This window comes from Zonotrichia leucophrys, chromosome 2 (genome assembly GCF_028769735.1).
Source record: "Zonotrichia leucophrys gambelii isolate GWCS_2022_RI chromosome 2, RI_Zleu_2.0, whole genome shotgun sequence".
Lineage (NCBI taxonomy): Eukaryota > Metazoa > Chordata > Aves > Passeriformes > Passerellidae > Zonotrichia > Zonotrichia leucophrys.
The window spans coordinates 84213539-84239268 of NC_088171.1; the positions used below are offsets into that span (position 1 = coordinate 84213539).

The 25730-nt window shown below is 37.8% G+C and overlaps 1 protein-coding gene across 5 annotated transcripts in view; it reads right to left on the reverse strand.

The window, feature by feature from the left end:
- The window catches only part of COBL (cordon-bleu WH2 repeat protein), a 160006-nt gene that overhangs the window by 92308 nt on the left and 41968 nt on the right, over window positions 1–25730 (reverse strand). For 4 of the 5 annotated variants that reach the window (XM_064705575.1, XM_064705576.1, XM_064705574.1 and 1 more), the window contains 6 exons: window positions 25444–25650; window positions 16132–16342; window positions 15191–15419; window positions 13065–13109; window positions 10590–10684; window positions 7230–7313 (listed from right to left, as the gene is read on the reverse strand). In XM_064705575.1, coding sequence (XP_064561645.1) covers window positions 7230–7313; window positions 10590–10684; window positions 13065–13109; window positions 15191–15419; window positions 16132–16342; window positions 25444–25650 — 871 coding nt within the window. The remainder of the gene's footprint in view (window positions 1–7229; window positions 7314–10589; window positions 10685–13064; window positions 13110–15190; window positions 15420–16131; window positions 16343–25443; window positions 25651–25730) is intronic. The other variant, XM_064705577.1, reaches the window with a different exon arrangement.

Sequence of the window (25730 nt, forward strand, 5' to 3'; positions counted from 1 at the left end):
ACATCCCAGGGAGATATCTGAGCCAACTTACGCCAGACTGGCTAGGTACATCACCGTGCAGAGAATGATGCCATACAGCCCAGGTCTGGAATTGCCACACACAAGCCTAACTTAGCATGCTCCTGTTAGATTATGCCTCCCTAAATCACAATGGTTTGTGCTTTCCCATCAATAAGCCTGACACATATCCCTCTGATGTGCTCGCTTCCATTTTGGGGCCTGAAATCTGCTCCTGGGCATGCTGAGCATATAAAGTGTGGAGACACCATGCTTCTAACCTCCTGCCTAAATTCCAACAGGATCCATAAAATGTACAAATCTCCTTCTTTGTTGGCCAAGGGGCCTGATATAACAGATATGTTTAAAGCACAACTAAGCAACTGGGCTTCACAAAAATGAAACTGCCTGAAAAGGCAGCGATGGTATTTACCTCTTGTCCTGTCCAAACCCCTGCCACAAGTTTGATGATTCAGTAAGAGTATGGTAAATCCAGGTCCAAAACCATTGCTTAGGTGAGAAATTACAAACTTTCCCCTCTTGTGAGGAGAGCAAAACTACTCTCTGTTCAAGGACATGAACATGAGTTTAGCTAAAAAGAGATTGAGATTAGGGCATTCTTCTGGGCAGGAAGCCATTTGGCTCCTCCAGTTCTAGCTTTAGTGACTACTTACTTGCTGGATGTAACATCTGCTAAGCATAAAACACAGAAAACCATCTCTAGTGCTGGCACTGGAAGCCAGAGCTGCCACTGCACTTAAGTTGGTTCATTACTGGTCTGAATAGTTAAGATTGCTCTTGCTCTCTGAGTCACTGAATATTTGGGTATTTTTACAAAAGGATGCTTCCCACATCAAGAATACCTCATAGCTTTGTTCCAAGCAGTCTTCAGCCCAGTAAGTAGTTTGGTTTTCTTTTCTGCAAAGGAGGAAATAATTCCCTGGTGCTGATATCTTTAAAGGCAAAAAAGAGAACTTAGGTCACTCAGCATTTTGGAAAACAGTGGTAGGTGGTAATGCCCTAGAGTAAAAGCTTTAAATACCTGAATCTAACAGCTGATTTGAGATTTGAATCTTGAGCAGAGGCAGGTAACAGACACAGATGGGCAGAGTTTAACAAGCAACTCCTGCTGTGAAGATTTTAGTGGATTCAAAACTTGAGAAATCTGACTCTCAGCTGCTGAGATTCAGAGTCCAGACACCCACACTGTCAGGTATTTAAAACAGGCACTGCCAGGCATAGTTGTTGCCAATTCCTTTTGTAGATATAACACTACTCCAGTCCTTTTGATTTGACTTAATCCATTTCTCTGTGTTCATATCAGAATGTTTCTTGACAATATTTCCTTCAAAATCTCCAGCTAAAACCACTGCAGGACCTGAAGATTATGACCTATCTTTTTAAAAGCAGCAACATGAACATCAAGAGTTGTGATGATTTAACTCTGAACCACGCATTTTGAAATAAACACACAGGTTCTGGTAACCACTGACTACCTGATAATATTTTATTTAAAAAATAAAACACCTTCATGGTTACAAAAAGAAGCTTAAATCCAACTTCTACAAACTTAACACTCAGAAGTCAAATGGAGGGAAGTCCACCCTTAATGATTTCTTTTCAAATCTCATTATCTTAAGCCACTTTTGTGTGGTGAGGACAAGAGCTGACAAGTGATTTTTGAGTGCATGAAGTTGGCAAATACCAGCTGAGCAACATAGACAGAACAGGGGTCAGCTGACATGTCTCTTCACCAGATACTGCTTTTAATAGCTTGTAACTTCACCATGCTTTAACCAAGGATGCTGAGACTTTCTATTCCAGGTGTCTGCCTCGGGCTATTTTTTTTTAAATGTTTTTTAGCCAGAGTAGTTTGGCTGGTTCTGAGATGACTTTTTTACACTAACTCCAAGGACCTTTTCTTTGAAGAGGTCTAGTAACACCACATTGTGGAGGAAAAACTTGAAGTCTGTTGGTGGCAGGCAGCCACTGTTTCAAGGTCTTGCCTTCTGCTATCACATACTGTAAGAAAAACCTGAAGATACTATAATATGCAAAACCATCTATGATCCACAGGAGTGGAGACAGTTAATATCCTGTAAGTGCACACCACAAAAGTAGGTGGGTACGTCTGCATCTCTCCAGCAGCCACAGCCTGGCTGAAAGGCACCTTATGGTCTACCTAATCTATAACTCTGCTCTGAGACAGAATAAAGTATACATGTAACTCATCCTCTAGCCATTTTTGGACGTTTTGTAGATTAGGGGATGATAAGGATTTCAAGTAATTTTAATCACATGCTCCCCAGTGAAATTTCCATGCAAATTTTTCTCCCTCTTGTATTCAAGTTTAATTTCTATTACTATATATAACGCATATTGCCTCCTGTCCGTCAGTAGATAAGGAGAACTCAAGTTGGTCATTGGCATCCTTACTATTGAAATTCTCTCAATGCCAGCTTAAGCCTTGGGCAAACCATTTTTCTTACCAAGGCAAGTTAACAGTAATGAGTTTTTCTTTTTTTTCCCCACAGTGTATCACAGGTTATCAAAATAAAACTAACTCTACTGTGATGGTGAACCTTAGGCTGAGATATACGGTATTTATTAGATCTCTTTTACTTCTAGACATGTCAACAGCTGCACAAATGAAAATATTTATAACTGTATCTTCCCTAGAGTCATCCTCTGGCATCTACCTACCAGCTTACAGGCACACTTTAACAAAAGGCTGGGGCTAATAGCCCTGACTGGTGCAGCATTTAGACAACTTTCCATACTCAGTTTGTTGAGTTTCATATTTTGCAAACAAAATTACACTAGCAAACATTGCCTCAAGGGTAGATCACAACCTACATCTTGGACAGAGCATAGACAGCTTTAACTCTACAAAATGCAACATAAGTATCCCAGGATTTGTCCCTGCTGACAAGAAATAAACACACTCTAAATGTTGTCAGGAGACCAAGAAGGGAGAACATGAAACTAGGAATTTAAAGCAAAGGTGATTGCCAAACACAAGGAAATATTACAAGTGGATGGCTGTTAACTTCCACCTAGATGACATGGCCAGAATTCTCATTCCTATTGCCCTGAACAGTACCTGCCTGTGTGACATGAAATCCCTGACAGGAAAAGATATTACCTGATCACCTGGGAGCTGACATGGTTGAAGAGAAATAACATTCACCTAACTGTATCTTATACTCTTTTCACCCATTCTGAACTGGCAAAGTGTACCATGAATGGTGTAACTCCTGCCATCAAAGAGGGCACAGAAGTTACAGCTAGAGTACAAGGCTCTGAAAAGGTAAATCATAAATATTTTTAAAGCCCTTATATGGAAAAGAGTTGCTGCTACCACTTAATGAAGTGATTGGCAGGATTACTAATGCAGCAAAATCCTTGATGATTTTCTTCTGGAGAACAGAACAGAACTTTCTGGAGAACAATCCTGCAATTATTCAGGTACATTTGTTTTATGAAATAAAAAACAAACCAAAAATCCCGTACACATATCTTCAAAATATCCGTTACCTGTTTGGTATTTTAAATTACATGTTTATTTTCCTCTTGTAGTTTTGCATATGAACATATATAATCATAGCATGACAGACTCATCAAGCAGAGAACTACTGGACTATTTGCTTCATTTAATTAATTGATTCTATAATGGGTAAAACTTACATTCTGAAATACACTGAAAACTAGTTATTTTTGAAATGGTGCTGATGAAGTGCTCATGAAGATCCTCCAACATTGCACTACTGCAGCCCTGTTTGAACTAGAGAAACCCCATGTGATAAGACTTTGTGCTGAAGTTTCAAAACCTCAGATAAGTGTTCCTGGCTGTACTTCTAAACATTTGTTCCCAAGCTGATATATTACATAAACAAAGTCCACATCAGAGCTACACATCGTTCAGCACTTGGGACGTGTTTTTTCACTCTTGATTTATGAAAACACGAAGGCCCCAAAAATAAAACCGGCTAATTTTAGTACCGTGTTCCAATACCGGGCTTTATCTTGATCAACTGTTTATATGAGGACAGTGACACCAAGCGGCAGAGAGAACTCAAGTTCCTTTTTTTCCCCGCTGTTCTGAACTCAAGCTCTGACAGTCTGCCTTCGGCACAGGAAAAACTGCATACACTTAACTGTGCTTCAACTTCCAGCTGCTTTACCTGTATATTGTGTATTTCAATGGCATTTGCTTTGTGAAAAGTTAGCCTGGATAGAAAACTGATCTGCTTAGCACAAAACTGATTTGTTTTTCTTCTCAGATTAAGGGAAAGGATTTCTGCTTCATTTACAATACATGGTTGGATTTTGTGTCCAGCAGTGGTGTGTGGTGTAATGAACTGCTGCACTTTGAGAATTTTCATGGACAAAATTTTGTACATTTTTTTACTCTCTCTCTAAGATAGCAAATTCTTTTCACCTTTACTTTTGCTGATACTGTGAAAAAGTGTCCCTTCACCTCAAGCATAAATGTTGACTTTGCCATCTTGACTTTGAAAATTTGCTTCTTCATCAACTGGAAGTATTTTTAGAGTCATTAATAATTCAAATAATAATTAGATAAATTTGCCACTGAGAATGGTTTGGTGATTAAAAAAGGAATATAACTTGTGCTTGAATAAACACCTAAGCATCTATTATTTCTTATACTTTTTTATTCCATTTCTTCATATTGCCCAGTTTAAACAAAGAAGCAAACCAACTCCAAATCAATCAACTCCAGAACAGAATCATTAAATTTTCTTTTCTACAATTCTGTATGGTAGGTACCCCCACCACATAATAGTGAGAAAAGGATTTAAACTGGGCATATGAAAGTTCATGCCTTTACCTTGGTACTACTTCACAGATTAACTATTTCTCTGTAGGCAAGAAAAATTTTCTTGACCCAGTCAATGTAATTCCTGGTACTGTACCAAAAGCAATGGCAAGATATTTTTCTTTCAGAAATAAAACTGAAACTACCTTTGGTTCCCACACAGCAAAACCAAAACACTTTCAAGATGACCCAAAACAGTACTAGAGAGCAGACCCAAGGTACTCACAAAAGAGGAATCCTCTGCTGGATGACATTTTGCCCACAATCCTATCTTAGCAATGAAACTTCTATATAATGATCTCTAAATATGTATTTCACATATATGTCCATGTAAGATACCACTCAGTTGGAGCTGGGATACTTAGTTCCACTGAGGTAAATGAGGTATCTTTTGAACAAGCAGAATAACAAATTACTCAGAATGATTGAGGGAATCAAATCTAGTCCATAAGGAACTGCTAAGCTAAACTTTTAAAATGATGAAGTGTTTTTTCTAGTATTTCCATTTGAATGTATCTTAATAAAATTATCTGTGGCAACTATCTGTATCAAGTTTGCAACATTTTTAAATTTTTCTCCTAAGGAATCACAATTGTTGAACTTTTTCTTGAAGCGCATCTAGCCACTTGAAAAGATGGAATTTCTGTGCTGCTGAGTGAATCTGTTAGACTTATTTAAAACACCTTCTACAAGCTTGAACAGAATGCCAAATTCAATGCAACAAGGTCAACATTTTTCTTCATGTGCTCATGTATTAGCAGGATTGGTGCTCATACAAACACAGGTGTCAAACCAGAAGTGAAAGACAAACACTGAACAAGGGCTACATTGTTCTTCAAGATTAATTCCTCTCATGAAGAAAGTGGGAAAAATTTAAATCCCTGACATGCTCATTTAACTGAATGAAAAGAAAACCTTTTTGCCTCTTCAAGAGCCCTTTCCTCCCTATAAACTGGCACATTTAGAAGGCATTTACATGTTCAAAATGGTTTTGAAATCTTTTTTCATCAATGTAAGAGGAAAAAAAAAATTACAATTTTCCCTATAAAATTTCCAAGAAAAATAAGGTGACGTCTCTCTTCTGGGGAAAGCACCACACACCTTTACCATCATATTCTTACTTGTAATTCCTAGTCTTTCTCCTCACTCTTTTCAAGTACTTGGGTATCAAGGTACTGAGATTAATTTATAATGGCAGTGAATACAAACCACAAAATTATCTTATTTTGGCAGTGTTTGTGATGCTTTTTCTATGCTTTTACTTAGTCTATTTCAATTACTCACGATCACCCTCTTCTAGGACTTTCCTTCAGTAACAAAGGCCTATTAATCTATTCATCTTTATAGAGTTGCCCAAATTTTTAGTATTACAAGCAGGTTTTTCATTTCAGTAATTTTTTCTTATGAAGTCTTCACAGATTTGCAGTTTGGTGTTTTTACACTCATAGCAAATCAATTTTCTATCTATTTCTCCTTTTGTACTCCTCTCATATTATTCTTGATCTGGGATTTGTTTTCTTACTCCTTCATTTTTTTCCACAATTCCATGTCATCCCCTGTGGCTACTGAGTTTTATATTTAGCAGATCTACACTCCTTTTGCAAAGATCTATTTATGAAAAGGGGATTCAGAGCTGAACCTCACATTTCAAACTTCTATCACATCAGCAGTCTTCTCTAGGTTTTGAAAATATGATAACAAAAAGTCAAGTAATTTTAACAAGTAATAAAAAGATGTGCCATTTATTATAATTATTATTCCATCAAAATAATCTGAGAAAATATTTAGGATTCATACTTCCTAATCTGATACCTTCCTATTTAGATCCTCATAAATCAGTATGCTGTCAGTCACTTAATATTTCTAAATGTGGTTCACAGGGTTTTAGTACCCCAAACCCTATTGAGATACTAAATAAAAATCCTATCGGTTTTTTTCCAGTGTTTTCTCTTCACCCCCAAGCTCCTTATGAAACATATAGAATGCTGCCATGCTGCAGAAGTCAGATACAGGGATGAAAAGGAAAGGTGGGGTTTTATAAGAAAAGTCCGTTTTAAATAGCGTTGGCAAGGCAAAAATTCTCTTGCATCACACAGGACTGTCGCTGATGTCACAACACCCATGTTCTTGTTTCTCACAACTGCTTGGAATTAAACACTGAATGAAACTTTATTCATAGTGAAGCTAGCAAGTTTTATTTGAAGACAATGCATTACAGTTTAACCTCATTAAGATATGCAAACTCTGCACTCATGTAACGAAGCCTGCTAAAGCTTAAGCTATTTCTACTTCTACTTGGCTAAGCATCAGGAAGGGCAGTGGTTTCTGGTTAATTCAAACTGCAGGAGCTAATAAGAATGCAATAGCATCTACAAGCTGTGTTAGTACTTACATCCAAGCTTCCTTCACTTGTAGATGCAGAACTAAAAACATCCTCCTCACCACAATCTCTGTTCATCCTCAAGTATTCTTCTGTCTGCAACACAAACAAGTGTCCTACACAGCAGCAGCAAAGGAAACAAAACTGCCAAAACATGCCAGAGCAAAATACCAAACCCCATCAAGACAACCAAGACAAACTGTCTCAGTAGTGCTGGACCGGATTGCTGAGAACTCTGAAGTAGTCTGCAGAGTTCCCTGATGTAGGCAAGGAGCTAAGAAAGCCATCAGGAAAAATACTTAAGACTACAAAGACAAAATTCTTAGGCAATTATAAAAAAAGGGAGTAACTAATTCCTGTAATATCAGGGACCAGACTGCTAGTCTCTGCTCTACCCACAGACACAATGAAACAAGCAGGGAGCTCCTTCCTTGCCATTTCCCTATGAAGGAACTGTTTCTGTGTGCTAGCATGCACCTCACTGAAGCCTAGATCCCATGATTGTCTGCATAGCACCTCTGCTCCACTGATTGTTTAGCAATGCCAATTTTATCTGGATTTAGCCTCAGGCAAACGGCTACATTTAACATAGAAAAGAAAAGGAGTTCATGCCACCTATATGCTTTTTATGCCAGCTGCAGGAGAACAGAGGGTAACTGATCCAGCATAAAATTAGAATGGAAGAGAACAAGATGATACCTGATCTGGCATTAAGCCTGCCAGTACAAAGTTAACCAAAGAAATACTTTTAACAAATTTGTACCAGCCATCAGAGTAGGACTTTCCTTTCATTCTATGTCACAGTTTTTTCAATATAATGGAAAGGTTTTTTTAGAAAAGTTAGGTCTGGTGTATTGTCATACCACAATTACTGCTCTAAGTGAGCCAGTTGAGAAAGAAAGCATGTACATGGACATGGAAATCTGAGCATAGGCCTGTAGTGTGCAGTGACACCTGATCCAGGACAGTTTGCAACACAGGCTAACACTCTTCTTCCCTTGCAAAAGAAATTGCCTTCCCCTTGCAAATGCCTGCAAGTCTGCAGTCCTACTGCTGTGCAGAACTTTGAACAATTCTTCCTGTCAAATATTTCTAATATGCATTACATACACACACCTCACCACTGCAAATCATAATGCAAACAAACAAAAAATACACAGAACCAACTTAAGCCTTGTGGGACAGTAATGTAAAAAACCCATAAAGAGCAGAGTTTAAATACCCTGGGTTTTTGATTCCAGGTCCCTGAAATCACAAGGCATCCCATCATAGTCCCTTCATAAACCTACCAAAATTTTCATTAAAAGATTTTTGTTAGTTTGTCCTCATCCTGCTAAGTCTGTTCAGCAGTTTCCCTGCTGTTTTGGTTAGAAAGCTTTCAGAATAGAAAGTCAGATATAATATGTCTAATTAACACCTGATTGCTCCTGTGTGCTGTGTCATTCTTTGTTTTCAGTAATTCTTCCATCTATCACGTTTTAAATTCCCAGAGGTTTGTGAAGGCAACAGTGACTTTCTTGCTCAACTAAACAAAATTTCTGACTTATCGTTTCTTTTCCCACAGAGTAACTGTCATTTGAAAGTAAGTGTCCAATAAAGAAATGACCAAGAAAAATCAATTAACTTGTCAGAATTACCAGCAAGAAAGACTTAGAACTTTTCCTCAGATTTAGAAGCTGTTTCTCATACTTATTTGTGCAGCTCCTACTTTTTTCCAGGTCAAATAGAATTTTGAATTTAATTCACCCACAATTTCCTTAGCATTTTTTCAAATTCATTATTTTGAAAAACTCAGTATCACCTCCTCTGCTTTCATAAGCAAGAGAAAGAGAACAGAAAAAAAGAGAGGCGCTTGCAATCTTTGAACACCTTTCCAACTCGGCTGTGAGAAATCCATTGCAGTAACCACTGAATTAGAATATTTCATAGCAACTTTGCTAAGATTGTGAGCATTAATACTTTAAAAGTTAAAACTGATCTGCTTCAGGAGTTAGAATTGCCAGGACACAGATTTCACACCCAATTTCAGTGAAATGGAATGAGAGGCCAAAGTACAATGCAGAAACTGCATGCTGTAATGTGTTTGTTTCCTCCAGAGGAACTGCAGCCCCACAGCGTGCTCTAGAGGCTCAGGCTGAGATCCCTTGTTTAGTTGATTCTTCTGAGCTGATACAGGATTATCTCTCTAGTTATAATTTTTCCCTTCTATACAGGAAGTATTTTCTTACAGTGGAAAAACACTCTGAAAGTGACCGACTTAACTCATAAAATAGGTCCCATGTGTCCCTCATAAGACATTAAGAATAATTTAGTATCTATGACAGAAATAAGTAATTCAAAATGTCCACAAAGGATTCTATTCCTTAGCAAAAACACCACAAATTTAATCATGAATAAAACGGCAGACAATTGTGAGAGATTTTGAAAAGCCGTCACAGTTCTGCAAATGTGACTGAGATGACTGGATAAGTAAAACACCAGTCCATTAACAAGCAAATGTTTCTTTCTGCCACTTAATCAGATACACATTTTATAATTCCACTCCAAAAGCCTTGGAGGGTTTAAACTAGAGAAAAGAAAGCTCCCTTTTTCCTCTAAAATCCTAGAGCATTAAACACTTTATGTCCAAAATCATTTAACACCAATATTTTTAGTAAAGAATGTAAAAAGTATGAAGTTAAAAGCCCACTATTTTTTCCATGTTAAGTCAGAAAGTTCTTGTGTATTTCATTCCTGTGGTACATAAAATATTCTTCATAAATGCATCTCAATGGAATAATTTAATACAAAATTTCTTTCTTCAATTTTTCAGTTCAACAATACAAAGTTTAAAATGGCTAACATGCACTCCAGCCGACAGTGATCCTTCAGTTCAGTATTGGAAGTTATTTCTTCTACACCTGATTCATCATCTTTAAAGACTTGGAGAAGGCAATGGAGTGACTGCACAGAGCTTCTGAGAGGTCTGAATGCTTTAAAAGAGATCATCACCCATGCACAGAAGAGGACATAGGACACATCTACTTGGTAATTAAATTGTTCTGTATTACATCAGTCCTTTCATAAATGCATTTTATAATGTGAGTACTACTAATAAGCAGACACAGCCTGCTTGAAACTAGTGCCCTTCTTTAACACCTACTGAACTCACAACATTGAAAAAAAATAAAGAAGAAAGTAAATGGTCAACATGCTTGACTCCTTCAATACACAGGCGATATCTCCATCAGGCCGCACTGATCACATATAGTTTATGCCTCTGTTAACACAATACTCTCTGGAAGGAAAAGGAAAGCAGGGCAAACAAATGCCACCACGTACAGACATAACAGACCTGGAAAGAAAGTGAGCAGTACACTGCTGGACACTTACCTGGCTGCTTCTTGTATCAGCATTAAACAATCCCAAAAGTCTTGTCTTTTCTTTCTCTATTGCATCACTGCTTACTGAAGCCTTTCGATTTGGTTCTGAAAAAATTTTAATGGAATAGTTGTTATTTTTTTGAAATAAAGATTCACAAAATGAGTACTTTAAAATGTCCTGGGCTAATGCTGGAGTTTTATGAGTTGAAGGTGTTATGGACTGGATTAAGTAAAAGCCAGGTTCTGCACTTACTTTGTCATCAAACTTTCATGTGTTCTGAGTATATTCCAAAACCTAATGGAATAATTTAATATAGTGCACTAGGTTTTCAATCACAATCCAGTAACCCTTATTAAAAGGCAAAACATGAGCAAATGGCTTACAACTTCAGAAATGCTTGTTAGATGTATTACTTAAATCTCATAGAGTACCATAATACTAAAAAATCCCCAAACACCTAAAAAAATATATACTGGTGAGTACCTTTAACAATTCATTAAAAAAAAGATATACTGGTACTATCTTTAAAAATTCATAGGTCTGACTTAATACTGTGAACTTAAACAAGAGATTCTAAATGTGTAATTTGGATAAAGCTCTTCCCCCTGTTTCCAAGGAGAAGAAAAAGACCCTCCTCTTGGAAACAAGGCACTCTAGAGAATTTGAATTAGCTGGTTGTGGTCATCCTTCTTATCTTGGTGCTTTTACTTTAGGTGGGAAAAGAGGGGTTTTTATAGGTATTTCAGGCTGTAAGAACTCATATATATATGTCTTCCTTGAACCTGCTCAAGAATTTGTATGAGCTCTCAATTTAGTATACCTACAATTTCCCCCTTGAGTTTCTCATCCACAAGCTGGATGAGCAAAATGACACATTCACACACCACAGAAAAAACATTGCCCATTTAATACACAGATGATGAAGCCTTCTAACTTTTTTAAATGGACTCTGCATAATGTTATAAATCTTTCCTCCTGATTCCAATCACATCAGATTATTCCACTAGTACTCAAAATTTTAGTTCACAGGGAAAAAAAAACCCCACTTTCTCTTGTAAATATTTGCTTAATAACAATTAAAACTCTATTTAAAATGACTTACTTGTTGACACAAAATAAAGTTTTACTGAAAAAAACCTCATCCCAGAACTTTTGCAAACTTATTTGCATAAAATCAAAGTGGTTTTCACACAGATCACTTTTGCATATAACCAATCCCATGTGTCAGAAGGTGTTAAACATAAACAATGAACACAAAGGACAACAAGGAGAAACTATCCTTAAGAAAGGCTACAACTGCACTGCAAAGAATACAGTAATGAATTAATGATTTTCTTAAATAATAAGCATGAGCTATGCTGGTTTATGCTTGGGGCTGGGCTGTGTCTAGATATGGATTATGATTCATTTACTTGCATAGTCTTCAACTACAACTACATAGTCTTCAAGTACAAACAATGCTGTGGAAAGGCTAACGTAGCAGCTGATCACCAACACTGTCATTGAGCACTGTGTAATCCAATTAAATTAGGACTGAAGTAATACATATAATATCAAAATAATTATACTTTATTAATCTGTATAACTTTTTCTTAAATAAATACAGCAGATATTTCATCTAGCATTGATCTCCATGTAAGAGGAAGCCACAGCAAGTAATGACAGACAATTAGGGGGAATAGTGCTGCCACTAGTGAAGCCAAGAGGCTGTGAGCTAAGATTTGCTCGATGGCTGACACCTACTGGAGGTGGACTTTCTTCATAAAAATTTAAATAAGTTATCCAGTTTTACTGTGCTTGTGTTGAGTCTACTAGCAAAGAAGTAAATCAACCATACCTTTCTTGAGGATAATTAATTTAAGCAATGTATTAAAACAGATTCAGTAGGGGAAAGGACACACTAAATACACACATTTTCTACTTGACTGGAAGCAGAAGTACTAATATAACGTAATTCAAGCCCAACTACTGTAACAATTCAGAAGTCAGTATCTATTCAGTTACACAATGTCTATGTGTACATTTGATATTAAAGTGCTTTGCTGCACATAAATTGAATTCAGTGGAAGATCTCTCAGACATCAAAATTTTCTGCCTTTGCTACTAAATAAATTTTGAACCCAAGAAACCCTGGAAATGTTAGTAACTCTGAAATTTACCTAATCATGATTGAGGTAAACTGAGCAGGCTTGAAATCTACAGAGATACACCATACCACAAAACAGTTAAATAGCAAGTTTTTTACTTGCTGGTGTTATAATGGCTATTGCTGAAGAGACAGTACACACAGAATGTGCTTATTATTAGCAGAAGCACAAGACATGTAAGCAACACTTTGGAAAGACAAAATAGATAAAAATAGCTTGTTTCTCTATGCCATTTCACATTCTTAAAGATCTACCTAGAAAACCCACATTAAACACAGAGTGAAGTGAAAGAGTTAAACACAGAGTGAAGCTTCCCCTCAGCAGCATTGTACAGTACCTCTATAGTTCAGAGAAGGCTCAGACTGAGTTTTTGATGGAGGAACTGGAAAAGTCAGGCAAGGAAAGGATAAGAGAAAACACATTAAAGTTCTAATATAGCCCTGTAAAGCACAATATTCATTATTTAGTCGTAGCACCCTTTTTCTTAAGCATTACAGAAAAGAATGTTGGCCGACAACACACATGCAGGGCTGCTACTGAAGCAGTTTAGCTGCATTTGTGTTAATTCCTGATTCAGTCAAGAAGCTGCTTCAACTGCTAAATACAATTTAGTAAGCAGGTGGCAGCAGACCTTCTCTTTTAATAATCCTTCAGCTCCTGGTGTTTTCTGTTTCAGGGAAGGGAAGACTGAGTAAGAATCTGCTCTTACAAGCACAGCCTTTGGCTTTCAGTGCCTGTGATACCTTACTTGTTAGTGAGAATATGTTTTAAAAACCTATTTTCTCTTAAGTAAACAGGCTAGATACCCACTCAGTGCACAAGTCACAGAACAACTGCTACTGAAACCAATGGGTTTATTCCTCTTGGATATTACAAATGAGAACATTGAAGAAGAAATTTGCTGAAACAAAGGAAAAATTCTTGTAAATTTTATGTGCATTTACTGTTTTTTTTCAGACACCATGGTGGTAAGAGGAAAGCACAAAAGATTCACTTAGGATCAGGGGAATTTTGTCGTAATCAAAGGAAAGGAATACCAAAAGTTTAAAAAAGAATAGAATATAAAAATAAAAGCTGATGTAGAGAGCAGCCCATTATGATCTTTGTGGGTTCTTTCAACTCAATATATTCTGTGATTCTGTGATAATTTGCTGCTATAATCCCAGCTCTGTAGTAAAGTCTTGGTTTTGACTGTATAGGCTAAAACCAACACTTTCCAACACTGTACCAGCATACATACCACCACTTTCATTTGAAAGGAAACACTTTACGGAAGGCTTATGATAATTACCCTCTACACTGTCCCTGAAGTGTGTTGAATGAATCCTGTTGAAAATGCCCCACGTTCAATATGTTGCTCTAAAATGGTTAGCTTAATTACAATAAACATGTCTTGAAAAAAAAAAAAACATGCAATTGAGTTATGACATGTTGTCAGCCTCTTTTTGGAACATCTCAGCAATTCAAAATAAAAGGAGATATTTAGTTTACTTAGAAGTCTAAACTCACTGAAATTTGACTCGCACAGAGGTAGAACTGTCACTTCTCAAAGAGTTGGAAAGAAGAGAATGTCAACATAAATAAATAATTTTATAAATAAAAAATAAGCCTACAGCTCAGCACCTACAAGAATGGCGTTATCTAAACAATAAATAAGGATATTTATCGTGCTGGAAGTGGTAGCGATTGAGAAAAACTGCAGGAGACAATTTTAATGAACATCACAATCTGACCTCAAAGGAAGTAGCGCTTGTCAATGCGTATTTTAAAAGCAGGTATATTTTAAAGCACATCACAGAATTATGTTATTTGAATGCATAATCAGGCTGATAAAACTCAACTCCAAAAAGCTGCTATTATAATTTTGTCTATGAGAACAGAAAGTAAGGATAGGTAAATATAAGAACAAAATTTTAAATACAAATACCTCTTAGCTCCTCTCACTGAACCGTCAATAACTGTGCTCTTTGCAGGAACTGTCTCTGATCCTGTCCAGTCTGTTTCTCAGAAGCCCTGGTCTGTTGCCTCTGCCTCTCAGCTTTCACAGCTGCCATGACTATGGCATGTCTCTTCTTTCCTTCTCTCCAGCCCACAGCACAGGCAGGTGACAGACTCTGCCTGGATGAAGCCCCTTGTATTATGCGCACCTCTACGAACAGCAGCTCTGGGACACAGCAAAGCTCCTCCTTTTGCCCTGCCCTAGGCCAACCTGCACCCTGCCAGAGTCCAGCCCAGCCTGGCACAAGGCCCAAGAGCATCCAAGGACAGCTGGGCACATTGCTGACCTGGCTGCTGCTCTGGGTACAGCTCACTGAACAAACCCATGCTGCTTTCCAGACTGAGATCTCACTCTGCTGTTTCAGCTGGACCCCAAAAGAATGGCAGCACAAATGCTTTTAATTGCCCATAATATTGTTGTCACATCATATAACCCTGCCGAGACTGCTTTGAGTCTTGGCTCACCTTTTTTTCTGTCCCAGGCGTACAGCTCCTTTATCCCTAGCTCCTCCAAGGACTTGGTAAGCTCCAGCTCTTCCCCAGTTATGCCATCCCGCAGAAGAACAATGTGCTCTTGGCTGACTTCACACTTCTCACAAATAGCTGGGATGATGCTGTGGAGAGGCACCTCTGGACTAACTCGAACCACAGCCTTCTGTGTCTTCAGGTAGTTCACCACCAGCCTCACAGATTTCTGCAGAAACAAACACAAACTCTCATTCCCTCTTCTGTGGCAGATAGGCCATTTCACAATGAGAAAAGCACTGGGGATTTCCATGTTGTCCTGATTATTCCTAGGCAAACTTACCCCACCTTGCAAAAAATAATATTTGGAAGAATAACGTTTCAGACCTCACTTCCCACTAAGGAGACGTCCACAAGAACATACAAAGAAGGAAAAGGAATCAGAGGCAGATGTAATGTAAAAGTTTACAAGTCCCACTCTGAAAGGTGGGAGAGTATAATTAGATAGAGTTACTAGCACAATAAAAAAAATTCAGCAAACATTTGGAAAATGGCTACTCCTTAATCTTCACTGTATTGTGAAATATATTTATTAATGATTAATCTTCTTCTATATCTTCAATGAAGATTGCAAAGAATATCACCAAAACACTATCTCCACACAACCCCACTCCCATTTCAGCCATTACTGCAATTTTCAACTGCCCTAATCTTCAGATTTCCATCTATCCAACCACATGCAACAAAACCATTTTGTCTAAATGTCTAGACTAGCCTCTACTACTCTACATGCAAAACACTGTTAGTTAAGCTAGTAAAGCAGGTTATAATCAATCCCAAGTCTTTCCCATCTGGTTTAAAGATGGAAAGATTGGAAGAACTGAAATCATAGGAATGGAATGATGTTCCACGGCATCATTTTAGCCCTCCAGAGTACTGACCTCAGGGACCCTTGGCAGAGGTCGCTTTGCCTTCTCTTCAGGAATCTTCTCTTTCAGAAGTACTGTCTGTACATCCAGTGCTCCTATCAAAGTGTTTGGCTTGTAACTCAGAACTTGTTGAGTTCCTGAAGACTTTAGTTCAAGACTATGTTGAGATGGATTTAAGCGATACTGGCTGCATAAATCAACCAATACATCCATCACAGCTTTACTACAAGGAAGAAGAATTCACTGTTAGCAAGAGAAATAAAACATTGCTAGAAAATTTACCTCAGTTTTAAGATGGGGGATAAAAGACAACACAAGTTGTGGATGTGCCTCTAGTTTACCATCTTTGGGAGAGAACAGTGCTAATGCTTTGAAATGTTAAACAGATCAGATAAAATGATAGTAATTAAATATATTCACACTTCAGTGTCTGTTTATGAGCTCACAACTGCAACACACAACTAACTGTTCAGTATCAAGCAGACAGCAGAGCCAATCACAGCACTTTCAAATATCAGCCAAGTGCAGACAAAGTGCATCTTATTTACTTCCACACGACAGATGACAGAATATTCTGAGCTGGAAGTGACTATCAAGGATCCAACAAGTTCAACTCTTAAGTGAATGGCCCATATGGGAATTGAACCCACAACCTTGGTGTTATTAAGCACCATGCTCTAACTGAGGGTCATAATGTACTAAATCCATACATTAAATGCTCCAGTTCAAATTCTGTTCATTGATGTGAAGATATGAGTAGATTACGAACTCACAGTCTGGTAAACTCCACCTAGATCTGAACAATCACATAACCCAAAATGGAGTACTTAAATTTGGAACAAATGGTAGATAGAGCTTATTTTTCCACATGACTTCCCCACATCCACTAGACATCAGCTATATTTTCCAGTACAAGAGATCCTGTTCATATTTATTTTGGTGACGATATTAAACCTGGACAAAACCATCTTGTTTTGAGTGCCCTGATTATCAGCAAGTTTACTGCAGTATGATTCTTAAAACACAAAGTTTTAAAAGAGTCAGCAACTGTCCCTCTCATTTCGCGCCTCTCCACAGAAGCAGAAGTATACTATTCTGTATCAAGAACTCAATATTCACTGGAGCTTGATACTGCTTAATGCAGCAGATATGAACTGTGCTCCCCCACACTCCAGAAATTCTCCTCTGTAACAGTAATGAAGGGATCTTTCATTTTCCCAGCCTTCCCCTCAAAAACTCTGTACAGAATCAGAGAAAACAGGCTTATCAAAACTGGTAATTTTTCTCAAAAGTTTTGGTTTCATAAACCAGTCTGTCACCAATAAAAGAATGTAAGCTAAAAAAAATTTACCAGCTGTAGCTGGAACCTGCCACATACAGTGGGATATCTGTCTTGTAGCAGAAGTGAAAATAAATGCACAGACAGCAAATTTGCCAAAATAACTGGCACTCCTTTTAATGCTTAAACTGGGAAAACTGTATACAGATTCAAAATTCAAGCAAATTCAAAGAAAATAAAATCTTCCACAGGTTATTAGCTAGCACTGTCGCATCTGTAGCTCAAGAATCACCCTTTAAACTGCAAGCTGTTGGCATCTGGGAAACTACTCCGTGGAGGGCCAGCATTCTCCTTTCTATAGGTATGTTGTTGGTCAGCAACTGCTCAAGAAGTTGGTCAAGAATGCTGGAGGGCTAATGGCAAAGACAACAAAAATGGAGAACTAGAGCAATTCCTTATTATTACCCTGGTAGGTGACAGCTCTTCTCATGAAAGAGAAGAGGAAGGACCTCCTTTACAGTAACCTTTTCCAAGTTTAACTGAGTTACACAGTGTGAGCTGGGAGAGTGGCAAGCGTGGGAAATTTGAAATAATATGATCTCACTGAAAAGGGAAGAACACAGAATATGATAACTGAAGATCAAATAAGGAAAACAGATGCCATTAATATGTATATAATGCTTCAGAACAGGGTGCACTGTGGCAACTGCTAACATACAGAGCACAAACACAAATGTTTAGCATCCAAATCAAAACTGTATCAGCTCATTTCATAATGACTCATTCTAACACGTTTTACAAGTTGAAAACAACTGTGTTTCACAAGTATGTTCAATTCATATCCTCCACACCACAACCAACAGACACTTAGAGCTACTAAGTACAAACTACAGAAGAATCCCACCTACACCAGTATTTACAAGACTACTCATTAAACTGTGCAGCGCATAGTTTTTTAAACTGCTTATCAGTTCTCCTGATACAGATCTCAACTTGTCTGTTTACAGACATATTTCTTTTAAACTAAAATTTGCATGTGTTTGCTTTCCCTCAGCATTCTTACTATTGTTTCAGAGAAAATGAAATAACCTGGGAGAATCATAGTACACAGTGTCCTATGTGCTTGACATTTATATTTAAAGTGGAACAGTACTATATTTCTGCAGTGCAGAATACTATGATAATTCATTCAAATGTGGATAGTTATCTTGCCTCTTGAAAAAGTATTTGTAAAGAGAAGACTTCATCAAAATAACAATTTATGATTTCACACATACACCACTGAAATTATAAAATATATTCAGCAGTAACAGTACCACAACCATAATATAATCAGAATCCTCACCAGCCATCAGAGAAATTAAGTTACAGACAATCATGCAACTTGAACAAATTTGTCTGGACAATAGAAAATACAAAAATCCAGCCAAATCTAAGGTTTCACCTTATAGCAAATTATGAACAGGCATGCATTAAACATAACATTTAAGGAAGTCTGCAACATCCCACCCTGTGCCATGGTGCTCAGAATACACAACTGTTCCATGAGAAGCATCCCCAGCCTTCATCTGTACCATTTGAAAGTACAGCTGAAGCTTTTGAAAAAGCTTCAAAGCAAATTGCATGCTCTTTAAAAAATGCAAAGTTGGCGAAATTTTTTCACAAAACTTCTGAGTGTAAAGAAAAAAATAAGAAGCAGGGAGAGGAAAGGAGATGAATTCCACAAAGTTGAAAATCTTTGTGTTTCAATCAAAGTAAGAGAGCTGGGAAACCCTTGCAATGAAGTTATTCTTATACCAGATTTCCATGGCACCAACTTGACGAATTTTCCTTCTAAACCATAATACAGTTCAGCTTGATTTTAAATGGGAGTTTTATTTCAAGTACCTCCATGTATATTCTACACACAGAAGAGAGTCACTAAACACAGCAAGAGAATAGTAATCAACTAATCTAAACCAACTTTTCTTTCTAACCTTGGACTGAATATGGCTCTTGGAAGATGAAAAGAGTCAATCCTTCCTTTGCTTCCATCTTGTTCCACACAGATCTCCACTTTCTATTAACCTGCCTGGACATCTGGTAGAGAACATACTCTGTTTTGAAATTCAGGCAGGTCTTAAATCTAAAGCTGAAAAGAAGTTAAATAGGTCCTGCCTTTCTAACTACTCAGCTAAGAAACACCTTACTTTTTCATTTTAGTATGATGCTGCTGAAATTTTTGGCAAGGTGACCAAACACGACATAACAGATCCACCAAAGGCTGATGACTTAAAAGCAAATACTAGAGCACAGAGACAAAACTGGAGAGAGAACACAATTTAAGACTCATATAAGAAGGTTCATATGACTATTCTTACAAAGGAAAATACTTTGTCTCTATTTTGATATTTCGTTACTAAGCTGTTTGACATTTAATGCCAATTCTGAACAGTAAAGAATAACTACTTTGTCAGCAACACTTATCATGCTGGTCCAGTTCTGATTCAGTTTGGCCAGACTGCTTGTTTCCTGCTGTTCTCCAGTAAAATGCAGCAGATGCCTACGGTTTTTAGGAAGTATAAAACAACTGAGATGTTTTGGGTATGGTTTGGCTTAACCTCCTTGGATCACACAGAGAAATACATTTTAAAATACAGCCTTGTCCAGCTAAAAATAAATGTGCAGGGTAACATTGTATTCTCTCAAACAAAACAATTTTCTTTTTTACCTTCTACTTTCATGCTACAAATGGTTTTCTATACCTAAACAGGTCTAGGAGAAAGCTGGAGAGGGACTTGTCACAAGAGCATGTGGTGATAGAACAAGGGCTAAAAGTTTAAAACTAAGAGTAGGCTTAGATTAGATATTAGGAAGAATTTCTTCACTGTGAGAGTGGTGAAGCACAGGAATTGGTCCAGAGAAGCTGTGGATGCCCCATCCCTGGAAGCATGAGAGACCAGGTTGGATGGGGGGCTCTGAGCAAGTCCCTGGTGCATGGCAGGGAGAGTTGAATTAGATGGTCTTTAAGGTCCTTTCCAACCCAAACTCTTCTGTGATTCCATGGTTAAAAAAAAAAAAAACAAAAAAAAACCACCTCAAACTGGAGGTAAGGATCTTCTTTATTTATGTCAGTGTCAAATATGCATTAAGAATCTGCATTAGCAATTGACTGGAAAAGAAAGTAATACTGTAAAGGGAATGGATGACCCAAAATCTCTAATTCTTTCACTATTCCCATTTAAACTAGAAAATAGCATTAGTCTTTATTTTCGCATGCTCCAAAGTACAGCAGGCACTTAATGAAAAGATTACAAGTTTTTCTACACAAACAAAACTGTACACACTAAGTACTAAGCTGTATCCAAAAAAGTTCAGGAAATGTGATAAATAAGACACTTATGTTTTCTATTTCTTTTCTTAACTTGCTCCTGTACATTTGGCTCTTATTTTCCACAACTGAGCAAGTCCACAGAAGGAACATCAAGATGACACATGAGACAGAGGACTGTGTTTTTTGAGTCTTAGAACAAGAAAGGTGAAGAAAGACCTTGCTACTGTCTGTAAGTATGAACTACAGGGTTACAGAGACAGACTCTTGACTGTGAAGAGCAAGAGACAAGTGCTGAATAGGAAATTCCATTTAGATACAAGTAAACATATTGTCTTCAAAAAGATGGTTCCAGTCCTGGAAAAGAGGTGCAGAAAAATCCAGAAACCTCCTCTCTGAAGTATTCAAACTTCCAACTTGCCTAGAGACTGTGTGTTTCAGGGGCCCCTTCCAACATAAATTCTTGTACAACTTTCCCCCCCTCCCCCCTTAGCCTATGCTGAACTACTCTACTATAGACCTGACTCTTATTCAGTATTTAGTTAAACTATTTTTTAACTCTTTTGCCATGTGCCCTTTTTATCTTCTTCTGAAAACACCTCTTGAATGCTTTACCAACCTGGCTGATTTCATACCTTCAATCTTTCCTGAAACACTGTTCTGTATGTCGAGCTATAAGCCTACAATAAAGAGTCTGAAAATATGTGAGAATATTCTTCCTGAATATTCTGACATTACTCTGTACTGAACTCTGCCCTCCAATATTTGCAGAATCAGACTGCAGCTTATGATAGTTTATTACTGCTTCCAGTGTCCTACTCTATGTGCATCATATGTATAAGAGAATTTGTGTAACATGTAAGATGCGGGAGCAACAGCTGTCCAGTTTACTTTTCAGCATATTGGTCGTCCATGTGTTGACAACTTCAAAACAAACCTCACTTAGCCTCAAACATCCCCATTTTTCTACAGTGCATTTCAAATACCACTGAGTTCCAAGCTGCTGCGTGAATGTTTTTATCTGTATTAATCAGGAACTCCTCCTCAGTGCCACCAAGGGTGAACAGAGAAGCATGACCTCTTTATTTACAGGTTACCCATTGAAAGTATTACCTCTGAGAATCACGAGCAGAACACTGATAACTTGGGAGCTTTTCCACTTGTTTTCCATCTAAACATCTACTCACCACCTCTCTCAGATCTGTTAACTGTTTGTGTGGATGTGCTACAGATCATGCATAAAATGTGTAAGTGGCCAATGCTTTACCTATCCTTTCAGCACATCAGTTAGTGCTCATACCCAAGTACAAACACAGAATAGTGTTACCCTCCTTTTCAAGGGGAAGTAGGCTAACAGTTTTTCATGAATATGTCTACATGTTTTATAGCAGAGTTCCCAGGGATCAAGTCCTTCAAAAAGAAAACTGTTTATAATATTGTATCACTGCACACACTCCCTAATGACTCAGCTTTGTACTAAAATCTGTGCTACCCATTTTCAAATTCCCAAATTGTGCATTACAAGATGACAATAAACTGTTAGAGAGACTGTCAGCTTAAGTTTTATAAATAAAACAATTTCAAGGTTCCAGGTTGCAATAAAATATCTTTAAATAGTACAAACTTTTTTTCTTAACGTGTCTTCAAGAAAACTTAATGAGAACATTCTGCCCTTCTGCTGATATTTGCAGGAACTTTTTTCATAGAGAACAAAGTTAAATTACAACATGTTGCTTTGCCTACATACAATGAACAAATTGAAAGATGTAATTTTTACTTTTAGTTCACTTATAATAATCTTAAGTGATACTAATTATCTACAGTATTTATACTTTCAAATATAATCTAGTGTACTTCATTGTTCTGTGAACTGCTTTCCTGAAATTACAGAATCATTTTTCATTATGAACATGCCCAGGGCAAAGATTTGCAAATTTTTTTGAAACAGAAAAGCTATTTCCCCAGGGTAGCCAAATGGAGATTCTGCAGAAAGCAGTTTTAATGATGGCAACAAAAATAATGAAGATTTAAAGCAGTATAAACAACATCAGATTTTTCTGGAATGTCCTTCCATGACATCATCACAGATAAAAAGAGTGAGCAGGGAAAATACCTGTACTGGCTCTTACTCTTGCCACAAAATAAAAAAAAAAAAAAAAAAAAAGAGCAGCAAAAAACCACTACATTTTATAAGATCCAGTAACTTCATGATTTAATGCTTACCCCCTAAGTATCATTGTATTTCATAGCTGTTTAGATTCCAATACCAAAACAACACAAGAAGTTGAAAAAACCTGGGCTTTCCCCCAAACCTGGAGACTTAGGACAGTTCATCCCCTAAAAGTTTCAGATAATCTTGACATTATTTTTCACTATTCTACATACCTAGAAACAAAGCCAAGGCTAACGTACAGGAAATTGCATCTTCCAGTGATTAGAAAGAACAGCAGCACACATGAGGTCTGTTCATAGACTGATGACACTGTAATACAGGGTTTATTACAGAATATTCTTTTTTCAGAATATTACAGAATATTCTTTTCTCATTTCATAGGGGAGTTAATCATCCTTTCTCAGTTTCTACCATCTTCCACTTCCCACAGCTGGCTATCAGTGTCACTAACTTCTCCACTCCAAGCCTTCAAAACAGCACTGAGGGGGAACAGCCACAGCCTAGGTTAGGCACCAGTGATGTGCAGATTTGCACATTAACACAGGCAGGAATTTAATTGCCACCTAAATCAGAGGCCTATACCTAGACCTAGACCCAGAGAGAAATGAGCACCTTTACAGACAAAGAGAACATTTTGGTTGCTTAGAATGCTTAATGCAGATGATATAAAAAACCCCACAGAAATGAGGGAAGTTTCATATTTGCCATTTCTTTCAGGTTTTTGTCCACAGACTAAAGACTCAAATAAAACACTCAGTCTCAGTGTATGGGATAAACACCTGTACGAGACATAGAATATTTACTGTATAGGGACTTTCTACTTGCTCTTTGCTCCTGTAGCTTTTACGTTCTTCAAAAAATCACAATAAAAGACCACTCATAGCGCTCTCAGAGTGCTTGCTTTGGAGAGAAAAAAATGTTTGTAATCTTACGGCAATTATCTTATGTCCCAGTACAAAATGCTGCATGAATATTAACCTCTTGTCAGCTCCCAGATGGCTTACATTTGCCAAAGAAATACCACCTGTCTTTGGGCTCAAATGGCCAGTGAGTTTCATGTCCTGTTCCACTTACCAGGCCTGCTCTCTTCTTTCTCTGATTAAGTCCAAATCTCCCTATAAAAACTCTATCACTACACATATTATCTGAGAGCTCTGGTAAGTACTGATTTCCTTTCAAACCTTTAACACCACTCTGGCTTTGGGGTAGACACCCACAAGTTGTACTGTCTCCCAAGAGTATATAAATGAATGTTAGTTTCCACAAGAAAAGTAGGGGGAAGAAAGAAGTCCCAGACACAGTTTACACACCCTCCTCAGCCACCAAAATGTACTATGAGGGAAACAGTCAACACAGACTAGCATACGAGACCAGAAAGTAGTTCTGCTGGAATGCAGACTAACTACTGAGAAAGCATTAATTTTAAAATAAACACAGAATCTGATTTACCAATAGGCACCCACATTTCACAGTTGAGATGGCCACAGTACACAGAGCATCATCATACAATATCACAAAGCATCAGCCCAAACAGAGTAACACCACTTCAGAAATCTTCAAGAATCTGCTCTTTATTGCTTTTCAGCCCAATCTTTCATACCCTTCATCTAACATGCCTTACACCTGTGTGCCCTCTGCACACTTTGTGGTTGGTCAGCGCACCTCAGCACTCCATGTCCCACTACCTTCAGTGCTGCTCACCTGTCCTGCACAACTGCAGCTCACTGGGGATAAGGCTCCAGTGCAGCCCCACTCCCAACTACCACAAACAGTGTGCCTACACCTATACACCTTTTGAATGCGGCCTTACGCTTCCTACAGTTTCCTGACTACTCCTGACCACAACATTGTTTGCTGTGGTTTCATCAGAGTCTTGTTTATATTTTTGAAACTTCTTTGTATTATTTCCTAAAGTAATGTCTCTTTCTTTCAAAACAATTTACACAAAAAGAATGAGGATAAAGAAGAGCTCCCACAGCGAAGAGAATTATCTCAAAATTACCAATACAATTTGCTCTTGATTGTACCCAGTAAGTAACACAGAAAATCCCTGTCTCTTTCCATGGGAGAAAAATACACTTTTATATATAAAAAGCTTCCTAAATATGAGCAGATGCTTTGCTGTCTACACAACTGCACTGTAATTGTGAAGGCGGGATCTCTGAATGCAATGAATCATCCATCTTCCGAGCCTGTTTCCTGGCACGCCTCCAGGCACTCATACTGTCAGGACTGTTTGCCAGCAGCACCTACTTCCACTGCAGCAAGCCCACTCTGGATTATGAGATGTGATACAACCTAAGCACAGTGACACTACATGAAAGGGATAGATCCACACATGTGCTGATCCATGGGGAAAACAGTGACACAATAGCTGCTAAATGCTTCTTGCCCCAGGAGAGAGAATCCCTTATACTTGGCTCTCAGGACTCTGGTACAACAGCTGCTTAAAATGCAGAGAAAAGCATGACAGAGAACCCCATAAACTCAGAAGGACAGCACCACCAAGCATCCCATGGGGAATAAAAGGCTTCAAAAAGTAAGAGCTAATCAAAGCCTTACCTTCCTTGCACTGTGCACTTCTGCTCCACCCCACTGGGTAAAACAACTGTGAAGTCCACCAGTCTGTTTATCATGTTCTCTTTCATGCTCACAAGGTTCTGATCAGAAATTACTGATGTGTCTGCAGGTGACTTGGGCTCACTTTGAATTCTACTTGCTGCAGAAGGTTGATTTGGTGGAGGGGGAGCACGAGCTTTCATTCTTTTCCTTGAGAAAGAAAGGCAAGAAGAAAATTAATAATTTTTTCCAAGAAAATCCACACACATTACTAAGAAATATATGTTCTT